Genomic DNA, 18,191 nt, shown 5'->3' with positions numbered 1-18,191 from the left:
TTTCTGTAAAAGCTGCTTTGGGACGATGTCTATTGGTAAAAGTGCTATACACATTACACTGATCGGGCATAACATGCCATTATAACATTATGACTGGTGACGTGTATAACTGATTATCTCTTCATCATGGCACCTGTTAGTGGGTGGGATATGTTAGACAGCAAGTGACCATTTTGTCCACAGGTTTGATGTGTTAAAAGCAGGAAAAATGGGCAAGCAGAAGGATTTTGAGCAAGTTCAAAAAGGGATAAATAGTGATGGCTAGATGACTGGGTCAGAGCGTCTCCAAAACTGCAGCTCTTGTCTGCAGTTTTGATCTGCAGTATCTATCAAAAGTGGTCCAAAAAAGGAACAGTGGTGAACAACAGGGTCATGGGCGGCCGAGGCTCATTGATCCAGGTGCAGAGCGACGGCTGGACCGCGTGGTCCAACAGACGAGTTCCTGTAGATCAAACTGCTGAAGAAGTTAATGCTGTTGATGCTCGACAGGTCAGGACTGTTTTGGCAGCAAAAGTGGGACCAACACAATGTTACGCAGGTGGTCATAATGTTATAACTGATCGATGGGCACACAGCGATGCCTGATCAGTGTATATTGAATTGATGCAGTTTGGGATTCAGTAGAACCGATTTTTAAATCGAGGTTGGAGGAGGTGTAATAAATAGCTTATTAATATTCATATGCATTCAATGGATACATTTACATTTATTTAAATTAAGTGCATTGTCATTGGAAGAAGAAATCTTAAGTATATAAGATGATGTTTTAATAATACAATGTCTCTCTCTCTCTCTCTCTCTCTCTCTCTCTCTCTCTCGATCATTCTTTCTATTTTCGTTCTGCCCCTATCTCCCCTGCTCTTTTTCTTTTGATCATTCTTTATTTTTCTCTCACTCTATTTCTCCCTTTGTCTACTTTTATCTTTCTTGTTTTCTAATTCTTTTCATCTCCTGTTCTGCCTCTCTTTCTTTATGCCCCCATCTTTCCTTCCCTCTCTCTCTTTCTCTCTCTGTTAGGTTGAAGCCCCCGTGGTTCCACAGTCTCCCGTCATACCCAGGCTGAAGCTGAAAGTTGGAGCCGGACAGGACAAAATGTAAGACACACACACATACACACACACACACACACTCGTAGTGCTCCCTGTGTGGTCAGAGACTTTGTGTCTGCATGCAGGTGTGTGTTTCAGCCATTGGGTCATGTGACCAGTCCCAGACGGCCCATGGTTTTTGTGTGAGCCCCACACACACACACCTCCTTCGCACACTCCTATCAATAGTCCCAGTGTTCACACCACTTAACCCCCCACTCTATAGCATACACATAGGCAGGCTACAGGTAAGGTGTGTGCGCGTGTTTGTGTGTGTGCGTGCGCGAACGTGTCGACGTGGTTCGAATGTGTTTACACTTTACTTTAGTCTTCCTCCCTCATCCACACTGTTCCACCACCATGCAAGGCAGGAAACATTAACGTATGTTCTTGTGTGTGACGACAGGAAGGCCTTTATTCTGGGAGAGTGTGTGACCGTGTATTATGTCTTTGTCGTTTTGCCGTATTGTGCTTCCCTCCTGCACCTGTACTGTGGTCTCTGAACATAATCAGCTGGTCTTTCTGTCTCTCTCTCTCTCTCTCTCTCTCTCTCTCTCGTTTTCTTTGATAATGAATGTAACATCAGAACAAAGCTTTCATCATTGCTTATGTTTATGGGTGGGTGTGTGTGTGTGTGTGTGTGTGTGTGTGTGTGTGTGTGTGTGTGTGTGTGTGTGTGTGTGTGTGTGTGTGTGTGTGTTTGTGTGTGTGTGTGTGTGTGTGTGAAATTTAAATCTTGGTAATGTTTACATATTTGAAAGGAACTTCCTATTTAAGATTCCTATTATGTTTATCAAAACACACATTATCTACATTTTTGGAGGTACAAAAAGAGAAATTTTGAATAGACGTCAATAGGAACATGAAACGCCTATTGCCTATTACTTGTAAAAAGTTCGATTTCAAATGTTCTTTAGCGCTTTTCACAAAGGACATCGTCTCAAAGCAGCTTCACAGAATGTAAGAATTCTAGACCAAAAATGTAAATAAGTGAACTAAGGTATTAATCCTCGGTGAGCGAGCCCTGGGGCAAGTGTAGCAAGGGAAAAACTTCCTTATATGGATTATGAAATAAACCTTGGGAAGAACTATACTTAAAGTAAACGCGTCCTCATTTGAGTGACACCGAGTGTGATTGTAAATCATTAAAAACGATGCAAACTCTGGAGAGTGAGAAATATGTGTGAGATTTTTGAGTAATGTCCTTTCTACAGTCTGATACAATCAGTTGTAGATGTGGAACCAGGAGCAATAAATGAGCTTAACATCTGATTACAGATTCAACACCAACTCCTCCACACCAGAGCCTTTGTATATTCACTGATGTAGAAACAGCATGTGTCGAATTTTATATATATTTTTTGTATCCTACTGGATGATCAGGATAGTGCATGAAGATCCCCTACGTTCCAGTGTGTACGATATTCCCTGTATAATAGCCAGTTGCACCGTATGATGTCATTTGGGGTTCAGCCCTTAGGTGTGTTTAAAATGTAGCTGTCCATCATCAATAATAAACACTAATACAAATCGACAACAGTGAACAAAAAATAATGAAAAAATAAAGATTAATCCACAAGTTTTAAAAATGAACCCAACGAATGAATCGATCTGTTTGCAACCCCGCCCACCCCCAACTGCTAATATACCTACGTTCTGTCTGTAGAATGCAAAAATTGTTTTTTGAAAGTATGTAAAGAAATCGGACAGCCCAACCCTTAGTAGGTTAGTGGGCGACTGCGACGTCTGCACGCGATTCTGCGTTTTGGAACGAACATTGGTTTAAAAGCCCTAACAGTGGTTCCATTGATGCCCGAGGCGGCGTGGATGCCCCTGACCCTTGACCTCGGCGAGTCACGAGGGAGCCGGGAGGTTACTTCCGGATCAGCCCACACCTCTGAGAGCGAGCCGTCATCGAAGTGCACGCACAACAGTGTGTGTTTGTGCATGCGTGTGTGCATGTACCTTCAAGGTGTCATTCAGATAAGACATAAATAATGACCATGCTCCTGCACACGTAACCGGAGCCGGCCGTTTGGCACGCCCCTCTCGGGGTCAAAACCGCGCTGACCGGGGTTCCCTGCACTCGTTGGCCTTGTCAATCACTCTGTTGCCTGGCAACAGCAGGGGGTCAAGCAGGATTACTCGTGCTGAGATTAACCTTGCGCCGCATAACACGTAAACTGGACAAAGAGCGTATTTCCTTTTGTCATGGCTCTCGTATGCAATCCGAGCTCATTACCGAGATTATTGTTTTCAGCAAAGACTAGTGAAAATGTTTATTCTACCGAAATCTAATATCGAACGCTCTTCAATTATTATTTGGTATTCTTACATCACATGTTAGTGAAAAGCACAGTGACGACGTGAGGATTTTTACACTCACACTGTTCAGGTGAAAGAAGCGTAGAGCATCAGGAGACTGTGTGAAATTTCAATATTGCACTTATTTATGTGAAACATTTACCATTCAAATGCAAAGAAAATGACAGAGTTGCATTTGAATTGCATTTTTCAATGTTTGAGGCAAAAGTAGTAAATAAAACTTTTTTTTTTTTTTCTTTTTTTTAAGAAACTGAAAACAATCTCCTGTTCACATTAAATCGGTCAATTATGTAACAAATTCAATGTTTTATTCTTTTTTATAACTATCACATCTTAATGTAATTGAATACATTGTTTCTGTGAGGTCTTAAAAAGTCTAAACTTAAAAAATCAAAATTTTTACACGTCTTAATTTTCCGATGTCTGTGTATTGCCAGCATGCAACAGCCAATCAGCTTTCTCTTGCTGGCACAAATCTCTCTTGGATTGTACCACTTATGTAAAAACTGATTTTATTTTTTATTTTTAATACTTACCTTGAAAAAAATGAATTCAGAGCTTGTTTAAGGCCAGTTGCTGACAACGTTTTTGTGTACGTATTTTTGATATGATAATATAAAGTCTTAAATTTCATTCTTAATGGTTTTAAAAAGGTCTTTAAAAAGTCAGTTTTTGTTGTTTGTTGTTTTTTTGGAGAGTACCAACATACCGTTTTTGAACATAAAAACATGACTAAGCATTTTCAGACCTTTCTGCGTTAAATATACGCATTATATATTTTCTTAACCATGACATTTGAACTGATATCTCTCTCCATCTTTCCCTCAGCGTCATCAGTAAGGTTACCCCCGACTTGGAACCGACCCCACCGCCTCCTCGAACGCCGGTCTCACGCTCTGGGCCCGGTGCTCGGATGCGTTCTCCTCCCGCCCCTCCTCCCCCTCTTCCACCTCCGGTTGTCGCTGCACCTATCCCACCACCTGTGTTGCCACCTCCTCCGCTTCCAGTGTTCCAGGCCCCAGCCAGCCAGGCTAAAGCTCGCGGGTGCAGTGTTGTCACGGAGACAGTCAGCGCTTATGTGGTGAGGATCAAAGTCATCATAAACATCATTTATCTGAAATGAATATTCGGGAAGTTTCATAACTGTTTTGGCTTCCCTGCATATGTGTGTTGTGTAAATAGCACAAATTAGAGTCTAAATATTGTCTCTCACTCTGTATTCAGTGTCAGCTGTGTTACTCTAATGAGTTTTTCCAGGTGCTACATGTTGCTGATTTGCTAAGATTTGCTGTGTGTGTGTGTGTCACTAAAAGATTCGTGACGAGTGGGGTAATAAGATCTGGATCTGCCCTGGCTGTAATAAACCAGACGATGGCAGTCCCATGATCGGGTGTGATGAGTGCGATGACTGGTATCACTGGTGAGAACAACACATCCTCATCATAACACACACACATACTACTAGGTGTTTTTGCAAGCGTCCTGTCTGCTGTGTAGTCTTCTGTAGGATCTCAGCTCTCCTATATGGCTTCTACACCGCGCATATATAAATAAATTATATATATATATATATAAATAGTGCTTAAATAAATTTGCTTTTGTTGAAATCGTTCTGTTTATGAACAGTTTACAGTTAATCCTGTTTATTACACAGTAGCATGTGGAATTTAAATGAAATGTAGTAATCTCATTGTTAAAAAAAATAAAAAATAAAAAGCAGCACAGCTTGACGATTTATTGTAAAGACAAATTGTTAGACACTTTTTGATTTTCTAACACACACTTGATGTCGGAAGTTTAGACATGAAGTGTGTATTACAAATTAAGTGTGTGCTTGCTGTGCTTTTTTGTTTTTAATGCTAAACCGTGCATACATACACACACACACACACACACACACATATATATATATATATATATATATATATATATATATATATATATATATATATATATATATTATTTTTTTTTTTTATATTACAATATTTTATTTAATTTTATTTTACATGTCGTGCAGCAGGCAAACGTAGCACTTTATGATCAGCACTCATCAATGCGCCCACATAAAATTACACTGTATAGTATATTCAATTAATAACAAATTACTGTAAACTACCCCGTACTGAGCACCATTCATTAAGACTTCTGGGTAGGTTAGGCCTTGTCTCAACTTAATATAATCGCAAGTTACGATGGGGTCATCAGAATGTATCTGTATCAGATGGATGGATGGATTCATTGATTCATTGATTTATCGGTTGGTTTCTGTAGATCTATATATGGTCTCCTATGTATGCCCCATATATCTGTATGTGTGTGTATGTATGTTTAATTATTTATTTTTTTGCATACATGTAAATACATACATATGTGTATAAATATATAGCATTTACACCACTTTGCTTTATCTTTTACACACTAGAGTTTCCGTGCTACACACAGTATGTGAGATTATTACACTCAAGCTTGGGCATCAGTTTCTCTGAGAAACCGTCACATGTAAAAAATATCTTTGTCTCACTCGTGTCTCTTTTACTTTGCTTTCCAGGCCCTGTGTAGGAATTCAAGCCGCTCCCCCGGAGGATCAGTCCTGGTTCTGTGTTAAGTGTTCTGGCAAGAAAAAAGACAAAAAAACAAAAAAGAGGAAACGTAAAGTGCACTGATCATGTCTGTCTTGCTTTCTCTCTCTCTTTCCTTGCCTTTCTGCTCATGTCAAGCTTTATTTCAGTCAGATCTCTCTCTACCTGCTGCGGCTACAATTTGGACATTTTTCTCCTCTCTTCCTTTTAACCAGTCTCTGTAGTCGTTTATGTATTTTTTAAAAATGAAATTTTCAAAAAGTCTATATGTTAATTTTTTTATGTCAATCATCCTACAAAATGTGTATATGACCTTTGTACGAAAAAGTTCATTAGGTGTGTATGTAAGTGTGTGTGTGTGCGAGGTTATACATCCTCATCCAAGTTTTTTCAGCCGTGCGCTGACTCATCGGGATCACATCTCTGAAAAGGAGGGGAAAAAAACACGTCTGTACAATACTCAGCCTTTTTAAATATTGTTCTGATTTATTTAGACTGGAAGTGCAGTTTCCTTTTATTATGGATTCGATTAAACGCTGTTTTTTCCACAGTGGGTGGCCGTCACTTTTGTATGCTTTTACCAAAGTTTAATGGGAATATTAATTATATGAAAAAAGAGAAGAAAATCTGGGAAAATATATGAAACACCAGGGTGTTAATATAGAGATTTATTTTGCACAAAACTACACGTCTGGTCAGGGTTTTATGAACTATGTATAATATATAGTTCTTAAAAATACTATACAATATGTTATATTATATATCCCAGGCTGATGATGTTTCTTTGTCCCCTGTCAATCACGTGTGTTCGCTCATGAATACAGAGTGTATAGAGTTAACGGTGCTTATGTAATGACTTCAAGTAGCATCACTGTTGATCCTCCTCCTCTCTCCCTCATGGCTAGTGTGATGGAGGAGAGTTAGATAGTGCTCTGGGATTCACATCGGGATAAAACATGTAATTCTCTTACAGCGATTGCAAATTCATGCCCTTTTAGGAGGTACCACATCGGCATTCGGTTTTTGGCAGGCTTTTTTTTTTTTTTTTTATCCGAAATGCCTTGAAAGTAATACAGAATCCAATCCAAAGAAAGCTGAGCAGTTCAGGGTTAAGGGTTTTGCTTAAGGGCGGCTCTCTGTCAGTTCTAGCACCGAGCTTTAGACACATGCTACCACTTCACCAGTGAACTGTGACGGCTTACAAGGTGAAATGAGGTTCATCATCATCATGATCATTTGTCGCTGTTAATATATATATATTTTTCAATCCTTATTTATTTTGAATCAATATATATATTTATTTATTCATTCAATTATTATTACTTATTTAAAGTTTCTCACTGATCCCCCAAACAGGTATAAAGTAACCCACGTGTGGCGGCGTGTCACGAGCATCAATCCCTGTTCAATCCCCAAAGATTTCCTGTAAGCATGAAGCGTCCCCCTCCAGGTGCTCTCGCTCCTGCCAAGTTTTTGTTTAAGATGCATGCTCGCAGGAGAACGTGCCCTTAAATGGGTCTGACATCATTTTTTTTTTTTTTTTCTTCCCAAGCAGAATGACAGAGTTTCTGCAGTAGGAACAAAACCACATTGCCCTTTAACTTTATCTCCTGTGGAGTAAAATCCTAGCCTTTGTGGCCATGCCAGGGCCCATGTGTGTGTTTAAATTACACGCTGTAGCTCTTAAGTGTTCCAGTTCACCTGATGCTCAGCCTCTCCTGTTTCCTTCACTGATCACACACTTTGCCCTGGCCCGCACTTGGCCGTTCGAAGCTCCGCGTCGTCTTTAATATCTTGTTAAATATGCTCGAGTTTACCTGATGTTTCTCCTTAATCGCACACACGTGTAGATACCCGAATCAGATCCTCGATGGGCGATTGAACGAAATCAAAGCGAAGTGCAGCTTTTATGCTCTTTTCTTTTTTCTTTCCACACGATAAGAAATGGCTTCCACATGCACAACGCTACCGAGAGCGCCACTCATTAAAACGGGAGATAGGAAGGTCGTGCCCCCGATCTCTCATCAGTGCCCGGATGGAGGGCCTGAGACGCCAAAAAAACCCCACAATCGCTCACATTACACACACACGCAAGCCCGAACGGGAGACACGCAAGCGTACATCGCTTGATATTAGAATCCTACATTAATAAGTGCACAATAATTGTATGAAGGTTGACGACGTGCGTGAATCGAGTGTATTGATTTATATCCGTTATCAACATGTAAAAAGCTCAAGTCATTGGATACGATCATCATACAACCTGTTATTTATTCACATTTCATGGGATTGAACATTTTCAGGCTGCTCAGTTCTTTCTTTTCTTTTTTTTCTTTTGGACTATAATCAGTACGGCTAAACTGCATTTCTTTTTCTAGTCTCCATCACAGGCAAAATTTTCAATCTTTTCACTCAAACTAAAATTCTTTTTAATCGTGTTATACATAGCTTTTAAATGCTTTACAAAGTTTACTAAATGTACAACTAATAGTTGTTAAAAAAAAAAAGGAAAGAAGAAAGGCCGTACATGCAACAGACTAGAGGTTTATTATAAGAATATATTAGTTCACCACTTCGACCTGATACACCTGAAATGCTTTAACCTTATGGTGTTGGATTCCTAATTGTTAATCATTATAATGATGTGATACAAATAAATAATTATTTATTTCGTTAAGTTTCAAATATGATCTATTAGAGCCTCATAAATGTGCTACAACCACGTAAAGTTGATATGATAATATCCTTGTCGTTGCTTCGATTTTAACACTTTATTTATTTATTTATTTATACGTTTGATACCTGTGCATTATTTCCCCTTAATTGCTGCACCACCGGAATGCAGGTGGGACTTGAGATGTTTCTATGCCGGGGTTTTTTTTTTTTTTTTTTTTGTTTTAGACGGACAGCCTAATTTATAATGAAAGTGTTTCGGATCGAGAATCTTACACACCACTGAGTTCAATTACCAAGTAAGCACATGATTTGTCCCAGTGTAACACAATATCAAAAAAAGAAAGAGAGTCCGAGTGCGTGTTAGCAGCCGAAGCAGATTTGAAGGTGAACTTTCGATGCTCTGTAGGTCCAATACAGTGGTCAAAGGTGAAATGGGGTCATGACGCTTTGTGCTCTGAGGAGGAGGAGATAAAAGCCGATGGTTCCTTCCCATTAGTGACTCAATAAGATAAATATAATCGGTTCATTTGCATCACATTACAGTGCTGTGGGATTTAGTGGCGACCTGATTGTTTTGTTTGTTTGTCCCTGAAACACAACCGCGCAACCCCCCAAGATGCACAACATATTTTGTTTATTCAATGTTGTTTCTGTCGATTTAAAATATTAGAGGTATGTCAACAGAGCAGATAAATGACTACTAAAGAGAAGATAAATTCTTCACATCTTTAATGGGTAAAATAAAAACATATACTATACTATAAATAAACTTTATCTTACTATTCTCACAAACTAGTCATGGTTACAAACAAATCAGAAAACACACCCATGATTCATGCTTGATTGCCCGTTTTTGTCCAAATTGTTACACTGATGAACTTCTCAGCAAGAATCTCAGCAGCTGTGTGTGTGATTCAGAAGGTCCAAGCACCTGCCCAAAGCCGTAAATGTAAATGTTCAAACATTTATTTTTAGAAGCAAAGTTCATTATTCAGTGTTGAGCCTTTATGCTACATGTATTACATGCATAACATTCAGTCATAATCAGTCTTATCAAATGTATCCAATCTCAAACCACAAAAACAGTTAGACGGTTTTGTTCTGAACAGTTTTGTGGCTCAGGACTGCATTCGCTTCTAACAGATTTGCACAAGAGTCCATCAGTGATTAGTTAAAAGCTTTAACAAAATTAAAAGTTTAATGAATAAACGTCTGGTGTCAGAGTTTTGAGTCTGGTTCCCCTCAGGGTTTCTTCCTAATATCTTTTGGGGGAACATTCTTGTTCCCTCTGACCTGCCTGAACAAACTTTTGAATAAAAAATGTGTATTTATAATCTATTTATGATTAAAACTAACAGTAATGAAAACTTTATAGGTCTACTGTATATTCTATTCTTTTGTTTTATAATGTTTTTCATTTCCTTTTGCTTTTTTTAGTATGTATGTAAGTTCTGTAACTACAAGGAGTGTCCCAAAAGTATTTATTCGTACTGGCAAGTAATACATTTTTAGCTAAATATCTTCTGATGATTTTCATATTTAGTTTACATTTACACTGTATGGACAAAAGTATTGGGACACCTGATTTTTATTTATTTTTTTCTTTTTTCTTTTTTTCTTTCTTTCAAAAAAACGGGTCTCAAAAGTTTCGATCGCCACAAATGTGTAGAACGTTTTTGGATCCAAGGGCAATAAATTTCTTTCACTTGAGCCAAGAGACCCAAACCTAATCCAGCATGACAATACCACCGTATCCAGATCCATGAAGATATGTTTTACATGAGTTAGAGTGAAAGATCTTGAGTCGCCTTCTACAGTGCTCTGACCTCAACGCTATTAAACATCTTTGGGATAAATTTGAAGGCTGACTGCACCCCAGGCTTTTTCAACTCACCTACATCAGTGCCTGTCTTTACTACCACACTTGTGGCTGAATGAATACAAATCTCCCCAAACACACTTTAAAATTAGATTAGATTTATCTTTGTCATTGTGCAAGTTACATGTACAGAGCCAATGAAATGCAGTATATAATATACAATGTAGGCATTTACATGTCTTTATTATCAGAATCTAATGGAACATCTTTCCAGAAGAGTGAAGGGCAAACGCGGACTAAATGTGGAATGGGATGTTAAAAAATTATTTTTGAATTTATATCTATTTCTCTCACAATTTTTAACTGCGCATGTGCCGTAAGAAGAACGTTTTGATTGACATCATTCTCGGGTTTGGGAAGCAGTTTTCAGGTTGTGACAGATGTGTTATTACCTGCATTAAAACCAGATGTGTTCACACGAGTTCAGCATGAACACAAGACTCTGTATTTTTTCAAAGAAATGGCAATTACGTTTTGTAAATAAAGTTCAATTTTGCTAAGTAAGAGTTCATTTCCCCTGTGCATACACACTCTGAGGGAAAACCCAGTACTATAAAATGTGAACTGAGTGACTAATTCTTTGCATTCTTTTTCTAAAAGGCAACATATTGAACAGGCAACATGATCCAAAACGATCAAGATGTTATTTTCAAAACATATTTACATTTTAAAGAATTGATCAGACACCCTGATCCAGAGTGATGTATAAAAGTGCTTTGAAGTCTCTATAAATCTACACTGGTTCACTACTATACCATCAGACTAAAAGTCTGTCGGGAGGAATTATAGCACACTTTATTTTTTTTTTTATTTAAAGACATAAAACAGGGAAAAGTGCTAGCTCAAATGTTTTAGGAAGAGGTAGGTCTTCACCCATCATTTGGAGATATTCGGTGTTCAGCTGTTTGGACCTCGGGGCGAGAACAAAAAAAATCTCTACAGAATGATCATAGAAGACTGACTGAATTTGAATTGTTGAATTTACATTTGTAAATCAATTCGAATATTTTCTGTATTTCGAGGAAAATCAGAACATACGAGTGTGTGTGGAAGGTTGTTGCTACCACCACCATGCTTCACTTAAACAACTAAAATGTTCCATGTGACCTTAACTGCAGATCTTGATTGGCTAGAGCAGTCTCTAATTCGGGTCATAAAGCTTTTCAGCAAAATTAAAAAAAGAATCAGGGATATTTACTCATTTATTGTAGGTTTTTTTTATTATTAACAATGTTATTTGATTCTTGAGTGTCCTTACCACCGACATGCATATGTCTTATAAAGTTTTTAAGTTTTCATGCTCTATAAATAAACTTTATATTATGAACATTATCTGACGCCCCCTTTCGGTTGAAGTGAACACCAAGGTGACTTCCAGGATTTATTATTCAGGGCTACATACAGCATCAGAGGAGAAATTGTATTATAATTATTATTATTAGTGTTATTTTAATTGGGGGGGGGGCATTGAATTAACTGTAATAAACAGTTTATATATAAAATAACAGCTTTTGATCCTGACATTGGTCCAGGGGTAAAATATTTGCTCTCTCTGATATAATACAATTAATATGTGGATTTTTAATTGCTTTTAATTATGAAATGACTTCAGGAGTTTGACACGTGTGAAGTTTTTTCTTTTTTCTTTCTTTTTTTCCCCTCCTCTTTGAAATCAACCAGGTTCGGAGAAGCATCAGCGTTATCACCCAAAACAAAGATTTTTCACTGTGATGCCCGGAGTCTAGTTCTATAATTATTCATTCATGTAATTATTTCTCTTCATTATATTTTAGCCTGTAAGTAGTAGTGCTGTGAAGCTCTTCAGGCTCAATCTCCCTGCACAATCAATTGTTTAAAAACGAAGAGCTTGAAAAGCAATATATATGCAATATATATATATATATATATATATATATATATATATATATATATATATATATATATATATATATAAAACAAATCTTTTCTAATTATAATATTTATTTAATTTGGGTTGAGGTTTTTTTTGCATCCCTTTAAGCCTGGAGCTTAGTGTGCAATTAAGAGAAAGAGAGACAGAGGAGGGAAGGAGAGTTGAAATGTTTGGATTGCCCGATCAATAGCCTGAACGCTGCCTTCCTATGTTTATATATTCATTATGTTTAATATGTTTAATATGTTATCAGCCTCACAGGCTTCACGTGCAAACTTTGGGAAGGTGCACAAGGAAGATAGAGTTTATTACCCAAGCAAGGGCACTAATGACGTCCCTCTCTCTCTCTCTCTCTCTCTCTCTCTCTCTCTCTCTCTCTCTCTCTTTCTCTTTCTCTCTTTCTGCCCTTACTGCACATATGACACTTTTCTCCGTTCCTGCTGAGAGAAAGTATTGGTAAAGGAGAGAAACAAACAGAATTATTCAGCAGGCAATGCAAAGGGAGAGAGAGAGAGAGATGGAGAGAAAGAGAGGGAGTTGGAAGAGTTGTTTAGAATCGTTTATAATAATTCATGCCATTAGTGAGCCTAAAACAAGGGTTTTATTTTTTTGTAAACAAGCCAATAAACAGGTAAATGACAGTGTGTAAAGCTCACGTGCATGGACCCACCAATAAATACACACACAAGGGGTTTTTATTTGCATGGATCCCCAAAATATCATGGAGAAAAAAAAGAAAGATAAAGACAAACATTTAGTAGCAGTCGAAGTTTTGACACAGATTCTCCTGTTTTTCTTTAGTTTTTATTATTTTCCACATGAATCTATGAAACTATAAAAGCACCTGGTAAATAATTCAATATACATTACTTTTGGGTTTTTTTGATTCCTTAAAGTATTCACCTTTTGCTTTGATAACAACTTGACAAACTCATGGAATTCTCTAATCAGATTCATAAGATAGCCTTCTGACATTTTTTGCCAACAATCTTAAAGATGATGTTGAGTTCTTTTGAGCTGCTTTTCCTTCACTCACAGGTCCGACTCATTCAAAACCATCTTGCTGGATTTAGACACTCCATCACTCTCCTTCTTGAATGAATAGCTTTTACATAATCTAGAAGTGTGTTTGGGGTCACTGTCCTGTTGGAATATAAATGATATTCCTACTAAGTGCAAAGCAGAAAGAATAGCATGTCGCTGCAAAATGCTGTGGAAGCCATGCTGGTTAAGTGTGTCCTCAATTTTGACTAAATCATCAACGGTCTCACCAGGAAAGCACCCAAACTATTGCACTTCCTTTTTCATGCTTTAACTGTCAGATTTGGATTTACCTGTACAAAGAACAGTTTTCCACTGATCTAATGCCCATTTCTTGTGTTTCTTGGCTCATGCAAGTCCTTTTTGCTGTTGTTCTTCTGAATGCTTTTGTTGCCATGAGTCGACCATGAAGTCCTGACTCACTCAGTGTCCTCTGAACTGAGGGTGTTGAAAAATGTCTGCCTCTTGAATCATGTATGTAAAAAGTTTTTTTAGGCTGATAATTGTTATAAACTTTCTCTTCTGCAGCAGATGTAGCGCTTGGTTTTACTTTCCGTGACATTCCTCATGAGATCCTGCTCCATCAATGCATTGGATGGTTCTGGAGACTGCACTTAGGAATACATTTCAAGTTATTGAGATTTTTCAATTTGACAGTAATGAAACTGTAGAAGTAAAAAGTTTTTTCTCTTTACTTTGTGTGTCATGACACAATAGGGACTTGTACAGTAGGTGCAGTAACACTAAGGGCTTTTGACTCTGTACTGTAGCATATCAATTCTTTAGAAGGAACATCTATGAACTGAAAACAATTACAGGTGATTATCTTGTGAATCTGATGAGAGAGAGAGAGAGAGAGAGAGAGAGAGAGAGAATGCCGTGCCAAGCTGTCATCAAAAGTAAATTTTTACTTTGGACAATTTAAAATATAAAACATATTCTGGGTTGTGTACCACGTTTCTGTTTACCACAAAATTCTAAACTTTTATTATATATATATATATATATATATATATATATATATATATATATATATATATATATATATATATATCATTTTGATGCCATCAGTGTTAATGAACAATGACAGACAGATAGATAGATAGATAGATAGATAGATAGATAGATAGATAGATAGATAGATAGATAGATAGATAGATAGATAGATAGATAGATAGATAGATAGATAGATAGATAGATAGATAGATAGATAGATTTTAAGCGCGTGTGTGTGTGTGTGAGAGAGAGATAAAAGGAGAGAGCGAGAGAGAGAGAGAGAGAGAGAGAGTTGTATGATGACTCTGGGGGTAAACGGGAAGCTACACGCTGGAAATAGCGGCCCCCCGGCACGCGCGCACGGGGCAGACATGGAAACGGGATTTATCACCATCATCCAGACAAACATCAGCATCCCGCATCTCCGAGAAACAAGTTTACAAAGGGGAAGATAATAAATAAATAAAAGAAAAGGTCTGGACTTAAGCAGGGGGATTAACCATGATCCCGAGTGTCAATCAAAATAAATGAATAAATAAATAAACATTTATTTATTTACAAAAACGTGGCCCGACCTCATGCAGGACTGCGCTCTGAAAAACTAAATTCACTACACTGATTTATATATAAATGTGTATTTATAAACTTTAAACAACTTATATTTATATTAAAGGGCGAAGTGTTTAGTGCACGTGCAGGTGTTTTTATTAATCATTTACCTTAATTCATTAAATCAATTGGACACCCGTAAATTTACATCGAGATCAGACTGACCTATATATAATAATAATAATAATAATAATAATAATAATAATAATAATAATAATAATAATATTACTACTACATTGACTTGATTATGATCTCGCTGTTATTCGGTTTTATTTATTTTGTAAACATTAATCCAGCATTAAACAGACACAATTACTTCCCCAAAGCATAAAACTATTCCTCTCTATATGCTCTTTTCTTATCTTTCAACCGGAAGCGGTGTGTGAGGGTCTCATCAGTTTTCCTGTGTAATCACTTAAAGAATGTTTATAACAGAGCTGCCATTTCTGTCATTTTATACGATTTTAATTAAAAATATATGTCATTTATTTCAACTGGTTTCCAGGCCATTAAGACTCACAGCCAATTAGGAGGAGTGAAGCCCACTGGATAGACTGCACTATAGTCAGATTACAACAAGAAGCCCATAACTGTTATAATATCCATTTATTATTATTATTATAAAAGTGTCTCAAGCTTTTCACTACACTTTTATATACTCATACATCAATAATATGGATGCAACTGATAAAGGTTACACTTAGAAAGAAAAATAAGACACTAAACTGTAACTGTAATAAAACCGTATTATTCAGGTTTTATCCTCATTTAGAGTAAATAATTAAAGATAAAAAAAAATCATTTATTTTTTATTCCTAGGTGAAAATTGCATAAAGTACTGTAAGCGTGTACATGCTAGTGAGCTGAGACAGTTACAGAGCTTTATTTATTTGAGTTTTTTAGAAGTGCACTTTAAAGTGGTGCATGCATGCATTCTCTAAACGTTAATTGTCTGAAAATTGTTATAATAAAAACTGTTTCCAAAAAAATATCATAATCAGAATTTGTCATTGCGACGTTGACAGGTGTAAAAAACACACTAGTGGAGTTTTTACGTCAAAGAAATGTGCGATAAATAAACATCATCATATGAAACAACTTGAGGAAGAAAAGAAGAAGAGTGAAGTGAAACCCATGTGATCGGTTCTGGTGAAACCCAGCAGCCGGTGATATTTATGTTATAGTATTTATTCTAAGTGGTCCAGAGTCTTATCAGCTCACATCCCTGACACAGGCCATTTACTAAGACAAGAAGAGGAAGGGGCATAAACACACACACACACACACACACACACACACACACACACACACACACACACACACAGCGGCAAAAGCGCAACGCGGACAAGTCCGATCTGCTGTAATCCGAATCCGCGTGCGAATGTATGTTCTTGTGTGTGTGTGTGTGTGTGTGTGTGGTAGTTATATGGAGGGGACAGAGAGAGAACACCTGATATCCTTCTCTCTCTCTCTCTCTCTCTCTCTCTCTCTCTCTCTCTCTCTCTCTCTCTGGTCATCCTAGCTCGCGCTCGCTCGAGCCTGCAGCGCCAGTGCGTCGCCATGCCGGCGTGCAGGAGAAGAAAAAAAAGGGGGTAAACGCTAAAACCATTCGGCTATTTGTTCCAAAAGATTGCAATGAAAATCAAGATCTGCCCCTCCTCCTTCTCCTCCCCCTCTTCTCCTCCTCTACCCCCTTTCTGTCTCTCTCTCTCTCTTTCCCTCAGACACTCAAGAGGCCAACAAATAGCCATTGAGTAAGCAGCTTACAGACCCCCCCACCACCCCACCCGCCTCATAACACTACAATTAATTTGTCAAGCGAGTAAAAAGGAGAGAGAGAGAGAGAGAGAGAGAGAGAGAGAGAGAGAGAGAGAGAGAGAGAGATGGCTAGGCAATATCTGTATTTAAACCTAATCTCTTATGTATCATTCATATAGATGAATTGAATTGAATTGAATTGAATTGAATAGAATAGAATAGAATAGAATAGGATAGATAGATAGATAGATAGATAGATAGATAGATAGATAGATAGATAGATAGATAGATAGATAGATAGATAGATAGATAGATATTTTTTAGCTGTGCAGGGGGGGGGATTGGGTAATCCTGCGGGTCTCGCGCTAAGGAACCCATTTTATCCCGGATCGCGGTGTGCGCGCATCATGCGCGCGCTCGATAATAAATGTCTCGTTAGAGCGCGTTTTCGGCACTGATAAAAAACCCGTGTTATTGTGCGCGTGACCCTCTCGGGGGCAGACAGCGGTGTGAGGAGGGGGGCGTCTGTCCCTAATTCCTCTTTGTTGTCCATTTCATTAGCTTAATCTACTCCATCTCTCTATCAACAGCTCAGTGCGCATCTCCACCAACACATAACCAGAGAGAGAGAGAGAGAGAGAGAGAGAGAGATGATGATGATGACGATGATAACGACCTTCAGAAGATACTCACTATTTTTATTGCCAAATGTTGAACTGTGTTTTCTCTCTCTCTCTCTCTCTCTCTCTCTCTCTCTCTCTCTCTCTCTCTCTGAGCGAATCCTTGACATATTCCTGACTTTAATGTGAAGGAAATGTTTCCCAGCTCTCAGTTCTCTCCCACTCTCCCTTTCTTATACCCCTCGGTTTATTATTATTCTTTTTTTTTTTTACTTAATATTACCAACACTCATCTCTCTTTTTGACATCCCTCAGTCTCTATCCCCTCATCTCTCCTCATCTCTTTTTTCCCTCCTTTTTTTGGCGTGAATAAATAGAGGAGGAAATAAATAAACCGATACAATCAGTTCGAGTCTGCCAGAACACTGGAAATGACGGATCATCCAGAGAGACAGAGAATAAGCCAGGAGAGAGAGAGAGAGAGAGAGAGAGAGAGAGAGAGAGAGAGAGAGAGAGAGAGAGAGAGAGAGAGAGAGAGACTAGAGGAATAGAGAGGTTTGGAGAAAGATGCTCATCAGTTAATTACTGCTGCAAATGTAATTTTTGTATCAAGGAAACAACAATCGTAATAATAATAATAATAATAATAATAATAATGATAATATAACAACAACAACAACAATAATAATAATAATAATAATAATAATA

The 18,191-nt window shown here is 37.7% G+C and overlaps 1 protein-coding gene across 1 annotated transcript in view; it reads left to right on the top strand.

Moving 5' to 3' along the window:
* The window catches only part of taf3 (TAF3 RNA polymerase II, TATA box binding protein (TBP)-associated facto), a 74,963-nt gene extending 68,421 nt beyond the window's left edge, over positions 1-6,542 (top strand). The window contains exons 4-7 of the mRNA XM_046873151.1: positions 1,018-1,094; positions 4,242-4,494; positions 4,727-4,833; positions 5,962-6,542. Of these exons, the coding sequence (XP_046729107.1) occupies positions 1,018-1,094; positions 4,242-4,494; positions 4,727-4,833; positions 5,962-6,076 (552 nt within the window). The 3' untranslated portion in view covers positions 6,077-6,542. The remainder of the gene's footprint in view (positions 1-1,017; positions 1,095-4,241; positions 4,495-4,726; positions 4,834-5,961) is intronic.
* The last annotated feature ends 11,649 nt before the right edge of the window (positions 6,543-18,191 follow it).

The sequence above is a fragment of the Silurus meridionalis genome, chromosome 18, assembly GCF_014805685.1.
Source record: "Silurus meridionalis isolate SWU-2019-XX chromosome 18, ASM1480568v1, whole genome shotgun sequence".
NCBI lineage: Eukaryota > Metazoa > Chordata > Actinopteri > Siluriformes > Siluridae > Silurus > Silurus meridionalis.
Note: the sequence above shows the minus strand (reverse complement) of the source record. Positions and strands in the feature narration are given on the sequence as shown.